Source organism: Octopus bimaculoides, chromosome 25 (genome assembly GCF_001194135.2).
Source record: "Octopus bimaculoides isolate UCB-OBI-ISO-001 chromosome 25, ASM119413v2, whole genome shotgun sequence".
NCBI classification, from domain to species: domain Eukaryota; kingdom Metazoa; phylum Mollusca; class Cephalopoda; order Octopoda; family Octopodidae; genus Octopus; species Octopus bimaculoides.
Window position 1 is genome coordinate 19,278,825 of NC_069005.1, and position 9,490 is coordinate 19,288,314.

The window sequence follows — 9,490 nt, forward strand, 5'->3', positions numbered from 1 at the left end:
TAAAAATAAGAAATAAGTGGAAATTTTAACGGTGAGTGTGTTAAATTTCAAGGCACAATAAGAAAATGACTCTCCCCAGACACAACAGAATATGCTTCAACACACGAAATCACATAAAAAATCCTGCAAACCAAATCCAAAAATGGTGTGTGTGTGTGTGTATTTGTCCCCCTGCCATCACTTGACAACCAGTACTGGTGTGTTTCTGTCCTTGTAACTTAGCAGTTCAGCAAAAGACTCTGATCGAATAAGTACTAGGCTTACAAAGAATAAGTCCTGGGGTCAATTTCTTCAACTAACACTCTTTAGGGTGGTGCTGCAGCATGGCCGCAGTCAAATGACTGAAACGAGTAAAAGAATAAAAGGGCTCCTATCCCATGGACACTATTAATTTGTGTAATTTGAAGATGATTATCTCATTATTTATTTCGGCCTAATTAGGAAAGATTTCAACCAATTCACTGACTATTCAACTTGTCATATTTCCTAAAATATTCATAACAAATTTCATAAATGAAGTATCAAAATGTTTCTTTTTGGATTCTCTCCAAGAAAAAGTATAGTAGAAGCTAGATTTAAATATTTTCAAAACTTCATAGTGATACCTACTGTTGTTGAGAATAACAATTCCATGAGCTGTTCCAATCTTCCCTTTTAGCATTATTATCACTTTAACCCTTTCATACCTACCACATGACATCACCTTATCTAGATTATGACTTTCCATCAGAATTCCATGTGAATTTATGTTCCAACACCAGCATTAACCACAATTATTTTACTAAATTAAAAAATCAGTGAAAGAAAGGTGGTGTATTTCAATAGAAATATGGTAATGAATGAGTTAAAAAGCATCAGGGGTTACATGGAAAGTGCTGTGAGTTCTACTAGTTAGGCTGATAAAACAAAGCAATAACAGCATTTTAAAGCTTTTAATGTATTTTACAATTCTATTTGTAAAAAATTCTGATGCTTTATCAATCACTGCCAAAATTATTTAATCAAATATATGCTGAAAATATTGGGCCTACAGATATATAGATTTAATATAGACAAACCATTTTTGACTTGATTTTGTATCAAGAGGAAACTTTGTTGTTTTTTACCCGTAAGTCAGTTGACCGTGATCAATTAAACCCTTGATTAAATGATTCTAGCAGTGACCTTCCAGCTATTTATCCCCTGAGTATAATGTACCTGGACTACATTATCCAGTGTCCTTCCATTTTTTTTTTTTTAATTTTTTTTTTTATGTAAGATGATAGGTTGGTATGCACTGGAGATGTGGCTGCTGTTTCTAGCTGGTGAGTGATTGCTTAGAGGCTTTCTTGTTAGCTCGTATTGAAGAATGTTGTTCTTGAAATGAGAAAGCTTTCAAGAATGTCTGCATTATTCATCAGACATATTAATATCATCTCTCATAAATAAAAGCAGTTAAATGGCAGACAAAACGCTTTGCTGTATTTAGTTACATACTTTTGTGTCTGAGTTTAAATAATTTCAAAGTGGTTGGCATTGTCTTTTGTCCTTCCAAGGTCAATAAAATAACTCCAGCCAAGTTCAGGGATCTATTAAAAGTAACTGAAGCCCTGTTCCCTACCTTCCTACAAATTTTATGCTCTTGTACTTATGGTGCCATTTAATCTTCTGATCAAACTAAAAAAGTTGTTAGAATTGGTTTTCCAAATTACTAATTGTTTCTGTTTGTTGTAACTTCCTAAGCAGAAGTGTTACCACAGATTGTCAAGAAGCGGAGGGAGACAAAACACACACGCTCATGTACATAGATAGGATGGGCTTCCTCACAGTTTCTGCCCACCAAATTCACTCATGGGCAGTTGTTGGTCTAGGGCTATAGTAGAGGGCACCTAACATGCTGCACAGTGGAACTGAACCCAAAACCGCATGGTTACAAAATGAGCTTATTGACCACACATCCATTGGCCCAGTCCCTAGTTCACACTATTGCTGACAGTGAAATTGACAAGGGAGTATCTTAGCCTGATGTTATAACTTTGGTTATAAAGCACCATATTAGGGGCAGGGTGTCTCCCCTTAAATTTTTTTTTCTTTTCTGTTAATGTTTCATACCAATATGAATTACGAAGGTATGCAAATATTTCTTCAATCCTTTTGTGTGGAAGCCCATCGTGTGTGTGTGTGTCTATGTTTGTTTGTCCCCCCCCCCCATACACACACACCTTGTGTCCCCTGTAACTTAGCAGTTCAGCAATGGAGGTGGATAGAATAAGTACCAGGCTGTAAAATAAATACTAAGGTTGATTTGTTCAGCTAAAACCTTTCAAAGCAGTACTCCAGCATGGCCACATTCTAATGGCTGAAACTAGTGAAAAAGTAAGAGCGCCTACGTGAGACCACCTGGTTTCTATGGTACAAATTTCCTGCTTTTAAAGTTATCTAAATTAAGACCTTCCATCTAAATTTCTTAATTTATGTTCCAAATATGAAATCAGTAGTGAGTCATTGTACTAAATTGATCATCATCATCCGTTTTCCATGCTGGCATGGGTTGGATGGTTTGACAATGGAGCTGGCCAGCTGGGAACTGCCCAGACTCTAATTTTCTGTTGTGGCATGGTTTCTACAGCTGGATGCCCTTCCTGACACCAACCACTTGTGTGTGCTGGGTGCTTTTTACATATCACTAACATGGATGTGTTTATATAGTACTGGCACATTTGCTTTTTACATGGCACCAGCACCTGAAAAGACATTCCTGTATGTATGGAAAGCAATGATTTTACTTAGCTTGATGTGTCTTCTCAAGTACAGCAAGGTCCAGCATCCAAAGATCCTTCCTAGGTCTATCCATTTAAGGGTGAAAACTGCATATTCAACTGGTTTATTATGCTAAAGCCACTACAGACATTCTTCTTTGGTGCGAGATGTAGTTGGGCATGCTGGAGTATTCTAATTTTTAACCTCACTCAATCAAATGAAATTCAACCATGTTTTTTGTAGCCCTGGATCAGATCAGATCAAGTAGCTTTGGCTTGAACCAATGAAGGAACTTCTATGCTGTAGCCTGACCTGCTAAAATGGGCAACAACTAACCCTTAAAATTTAACTCTACCATCTCAAAAGTAAATGAATATACTGAGTAATGTAGTCTTAAATGTTTTTTAGAAAATATGGAATAGGCATTTGATTGTAAGTTCCATTCACTGAAACATTCCAACTTCAATCTTGTCTTGGTAATGTATTGGAAAATAGGTAAGCTGGTGGCATTGTTTAACGGGAGATAGGTGGTGGTGGTAATGGTGGCTGTTTGCCATCCTATTAATAGTAGAGCTGACTGCTGCACTCTTACAGGTCTTTTTGACATAGCTATGAGCAAATGAGGCAGCTTCTATGTGGCCACTTAATCTGCTGGAAATAATAGTAAATTTTTTCTAAAACCAACACCTTATCTTAAACACACACATTAAAGTAATTTGGGGTAGCCTATACCCAGAGCAGGGGAAAACAGGATGGTCAGGACAAAAATTCTTTTTGTCATAAGTCTGCTTGATGGTGGCTGACCTGGGGCTACACAACATGAGAAATGAAATGTTCATGCAGTAACATGATAGTTTGTGTATAAGCAACAGGTGTTAACTGCCAGTTGTGTAAACACCACTTGAGAATGTTTTAATTCTCCCTCCTGTCCTTTGAGGTAATTCTGTTTTGGACTGCACTGTGCTTTTTGATAACAGTGCCTGTCACTATAACTTCACCTATTTAGATTAGAGGCATATATATATATATATATATATATATATATATATAATCATTTAATGTGCCTTTTTTCATAGCCTGGTTGACAGTTCCTAATGTTGACCGTGTCAGAGGGCATCCTAATGCCAACCACTTCAGTGTACTGGGTGCTTTTTGTCTTGACACCAGCACCAGTGAGGTCACCAAGTACCCACAACAAAAGACCCCCTCAACTGTATTGAGGAATATGAAGGTATGATAAAGGGATGGGATAGCAGCTATCTTGCAGAAGAAATGAACAAATGGTTTCTCCATCTGGAAAGAGAGAGAGGTGTGAGGTCAAGCTATAAGGTGACTATGAGAGGGAAAGTACAATAGAGGTGGGTGTGTGGTTGAAAAATTTGCTTCCCAGTCACACTGTGGTACCTTTGATGTCTACTACTATAGCCCAGGCCAACCAGGCCTTGTGAATGAATGTAACGGGCAGAGACTAGAAGACCGTCGTTTGTGTATGTATGGTTGTGTGTGTGTTTTTATATCTGCTACTTGTATGAAAAATGCTGCAGGTGGTATTCTTGTTTGTCCTGTCTGACAAATCGTCGGGACATTTTGTGACTTTGAACCATGTAGAATAAATGATCCCTTGATTCTTTTTTGAGAAACAGATGAAGGTTAGTATCAGGAAGGATATCTGGCTGAAAAGTGATGCCTCAAATAACATAGCTGTCCAGTCCATGCAAACAAGGAAACATGGGCATAGAGCAAATGGACAAATATGTGTGTGCGTGTGTGTATGTAAACGGTTGATCATTTCTCTTGCTTTTAGAGAAGGTGGTGAGGAAAAATGCAATTGGGATATTGATTATCCAGGGCAGTAACAGAAGTGAACTAGATGCATCTGGGAGTGGACACTAGGTCATAGGAACTATTTACCAAACACTGAATTTGCTAATTAATATCATTCAATTTATTTGTAGAGAATTCTAAAACGGGGAGGGGGGATTTCTGTTCAATAGTTTGTCATTAGTTGCTGTTATAGCCTCCTGGTTAGCTCTGATGTAGTGGACCTACATACATTCATGTGTGTTTGAGTACACACAGTTTCCATTCCATCTACCAAATTCATTTACCAAGCATTGGTTGGCTTTGTGACTATTGTTGAAGACACTTAGCCAAAATGCCATGCAATAGGACTGAAGGTGAAACCATATGGTTGCCAAGCAAACTTCTTAACCACACAGCCAAATGTGCACCCTTGTATTTTTTGTTAATAAGCACAGGCATGGCTGTATGGTTGCATGGCATTTTAGACGAGTTGTCTTCTATAACCCCAAGTCAACCAAAACCTTGTAAGGGAATTTGGTTGACAGAAACTGGAAACTCATTGTATGTATATTAGTGAGTGTTTGTGTTTGCCACCCTATTACTGCTAGACACCTAATGCTGCTTTATTTTACATCACTGTGACTTGGTAGTGCAACAGAAGAGATTAATACAATAAATACCAGACCTAAATACTGGCTGGGTTGGTTTGATTAAAACCTTTCAAGGCAGTGCCCCAGCATGATGTGACTTCAAAGAAATTCAACTGTTAGTTCTTGCTGGTCAACCAGCTGCTTGGATGCTTCATTCAGTATTTGCTAGGTCTGAGCCTACAAAGGGAGATTACCAATGCAAGATTTTTGTTTTATTGATTTCATATTTCAATGTATTGATTTCTTTGCAGTAAATTCCTCTTTCTGCTAGTTCTGGAAATATCTCACATTTGTGAACAATGATAATTTCACGTTGATCATGCTACTTACAAAACTGCAGTTTTAATAAGGGAGATTTTTGAGTTTTTTGTTATTCTTTAAAAAAAAATTTACTTGAGCTTTTACTGATATACAGGGAGATCTGTGTAAAGGGTTTTATTGTTTTTATACAGACGCACACACAGCTTAGCTGTGTGGTTTAAAAGCTTGCTCTTTAACTGTGTGGCTTCAGGTTCTGATCCATTGCAAGCCCCCTAGCAAGTGTCTTCTACTGTAACTCTGGGTCAACCAATACATTGTGAGTGAATTTGGTAGATGGAAACTGCATGGAAGCCATTTGTGTGTTTGTTCCACCACCACTGCTTGTATTTGTTTATGTCCTTGTAACTTTGCAATTCAGCAAAGGAGTTCAATAGAATAAGTACCAGTTAAAAAAAAAATGCACTTGATATGTTTGACTAAATTCTTCAAGGTGGTGCTCCAGCATGGTCACAGTCTAATGGCTGGTTATTTTCACCACTTTGTTGTGTCCATCTTCCCAGGCCCTGCACCATCCACTATATCTTGTCCATTCTCCACAGAACATCAATTTTTTGGAATTCCTTCCCTGCTCATGGACATTGACTTTCAATGTTTTGATTGTTTGTTTGGATAATACTGTTTTACATATACTCATTACACTGGTTTGGTAGGATTTGACAGAGACTTGGCTGAGGGAGCCTATAAGCAGTTGCTTATAGGCTCCCTCATCAACTTATAGGCTCCCTCATCAACTTGTAGTATTAAACTGTTGTACATTTTAGTGTATGATTGTGTTGATGGATTGTTTTCTCTTTTTCCCCAGTACAGTTACTCTTTCTCAAAATCCTTAATTATGTGAATGTTAACTGAATCTTTTTATTTTTTTGTTGTTGCAGATGTGAACAAAAAATCGACAACTGACTCTGCATCAGAAAAAGAGGATTTAAACGGTAACTCATTGGTCATCAGCAAGATACAATCAAACACAACTACTGATGCTGGACGAAATCAAGAGTTACAAACAGAGGGAATGGGGAAAGAACTGGACCAGAAGAGCTGCAAGCCAGCTGATTCGCAAGACTCTACACAGAAGTCTCGCAAGGGCCGCAAAGGTCCTATAGTCTATGCTGAAGATATTCCAGATTATAGAGGAAAAGAGAAAATAGAGGATCTCTTGAACTTCATTGGGAAAAGCCCAAACAATGACACTTTAAGCAAGGACAAAAAAAAGAAAAGTAAGAAAAAAAGCCTCCATGGCCGTCCTTGCCGTTCGAGTGCAGAAAATAAGGATGAAAAAATCGAATTGTTGGAGTCTGATTCAACAGATCTTTATCCAACCAAATCTTTGGATAAAGCATGTTGCAACTGCAATAACTCTGAGATTGATGACTGCCTCGGTGATGACAATGGTCAGGCTGATAATAGCATTGTTCTGAATCCGGAATATTCCTCTCCTAATTCTGCTGAACCCTTTATTCTTGTGGAGAAGAAAAGCAAGAAACGGTTGAATGCAAACCTGAACCGACCGAATAAATTTGCGCCCAAGTCCCCCTACCGAAACCGAAAGCTAAGCTCGTCAGTCATGCATCCCCACCAGCCTCAGCACTTCCACTGTAATGAAAAAACTGAATTAGACTCTTCATATTCTGATTTAGAAGGTTCCTATAAAGCACGTCGCAACTCAACTGGCAACGTCCACATGCAGATGTCTACGGTGCAAAGTATAACTACAGAGGATAGTGACAATGAAAGTTGGACATCTTTACCGATTTCTCAGGTTTCTCAGGGAATCCAATTAATAAATGAAAATAGTTACCCAATTTCCTATGCGAAGATAGCTGCTCTGAGCTTGCCTTTGTCAAACTCTCAGTCATTGAATCGTAGTGTCCCATGTTCTGTGTCTAAAACTGGAGAAAATGTTCCTGGGTGCAAAGAGACTAGTGCTGTTGTTAAAACCAACAGCGTCAGTGTAATTAAAGACAATCAAGTTAGGCGTACCTCAAATGGCAATGAGCAGAGTTGTTGTGGAAGTGACATCAGCACTGAGAATAGTGATAATAGTGCTAATTATTTATTGAAAGACAATGATAATTATTTAGACAGGAGGCATTCGGTTGGGGAGTGCATAGCTAACGGTACTTCAGTGAAAGAGCCCAAGGCTACGACCTCCACTCCAAAGAACCTACATCATAACAAGGGCCAAAAAGAAAATAAAAACGAGACCAAGGAACAAGATATTTCATTTTGTGATCATAAAACATCATCTATATATAAAAATATAGTTTCTGGTCTGTGTCTTAGCTCAACAGAAAACGGGGAGGAGAATTTTAATTTGTCACTTAATAATCTAAATAAAGCCAAGAACTTTAATAAAAGCAAACTAGTTTCTCATCACTCCCTTGTACAACAACAGCAGCACCAACAACAACCACCACAGCAGTGTAATATTTACGTTAATAACAGTAATACAAAATGTAATATGACAGATATTCTTGCTGTGAAATTTATCAATCCAAGAGATAAAAAGCACAATGACAAACAATATAAGGTAACTTTTGGTTTTTTCTATGATCCAGACAATAAAAATGGTAGAAATATGACTGGAAATGACACCATTGTTGATAGTAGTAGCTGTCCTCTCTCTTCAGAACTTCCTACTTCATTGCCTGCTGAGCCCTTTTTGCCCAAGCAGGTATCAAACGATAAAGATGAAGACCACAAGAAGTTAGAGGACAGAGCTGCAAAACCTGGGTGTAAAGAAGGCAACGGTGTTTTGAAATCATCTCATAATAATAAAATAAATCCTGGTGATGAGGTTACGGGCAAAATCCCTCAACTTCCTGAGGCAAACTGTGATTCAACTGAGAAGACTGTAAAAAATACTGAAGCTGTCAAATGTGTTAGCAAATTAAATGGAGTTGTTCTTCCCACCAACACAAATTCTTTAGAAACCTATTCACTTCGAACAAATGAAACACCTGAGAGTGCCACCATTTCAACTAGCTCTACTCTACCAACCACAAGCAATTCCAAAACTGTGAGTCCCACTGCAGTAGATGACGAAAGACCCCGTGGTTTGTCCAACATTCAGGGAAATAACAACCTCCACCACCATCACACAAGCAATAAAAAAACAATCCCCGACAGTAAATGCGGGGGAAATAACGGGGATAGTACAGTAAGCTTACAATTCATAGCCCTTTCGTATGGGGATAAAATCCAAAAGGACAATAAACAAAAGGTGATACATTTCCGGAGTGATGTGGCTGATACCCAGCTCTTCAACCAACAGGAAATTTTATCCTATCTTAGCAATGGTAAATATAGGTCTTTTTTTTTATTAACTTTTTTTCACTGTTTCTCATAAATATACAAATTATTTTACTATTCCGATTGTCAGAATAAATGTTACCTTGATTAACCGTTTTCATATATTAACCTGCCTCCCAGACTGCTTCTTGTTCTAAGACAGAAAAACATCTGCTTTAACCCTTTAGCATTTAAACCAGCCATATCTGGCCAAAATAGTCTGTTTTATGTTAAACTGGTCAGATCTAGCTTCTCACACCTACCCTACAATGTCATTCTAATCATAAACAATCACATCATCAAAGCTATGAGATAATGCATGATTAATTCAAACAGTAAAAGATCAGATAAAAATTTCAGAAGGGTGAATGTCCTCCACTCAATCTTTGAATACTTTTTTTTAGTGGAAGTTCATTTTGTTGCAAACGTTCAGATCAGGTCAAATCCTTCCATGCACGCACACTTGGAGATGTCTGGCTAATGCATCAATCCTGTCAATCTCACTTAAGTCTGAGTGAAGACAAATGACTCAGTTATTTAAAAGAACCTAATTCTGGTTCAATGAAATATATTTTAATGTTTGTTTTTTTCCGCCCTCTCTTATTATCGCCTGTTAAAGAGCTTATACAATTTTGTGTGTGTATATATATATATATATATATAAAATGCACAAATGGGTGCTAATGTGC

At 37.7% G+C, this 9,490-nt stretch overlaps 1 protein-coding gene across 10 annotated transcripts in view; it reads left to right on the forward strand.

The window, feature by feature from the left end:
* Nucleotides 1-9,490, forward strand: part of LOC106874415 (myb-like protein U) — a 216,939-nt gene that overhangs the window by 186,466 nt on the left and 20,983 nt on the right. For all 10 annotated transcript variants that reach the window (XM_052976703.1, XM_052976706.1, XM_052976707.1 and 7 more), the window contains one exon: nt 6,389-8,809. In XM_052976703.1, coding sequence (XP_052832663.1) covers nt 6,389-8,809 — 2,421 coding nt within the window. The remainder of the gene's footprint in view (nt 1-6,388; nt 8,810-9,490) is intronic.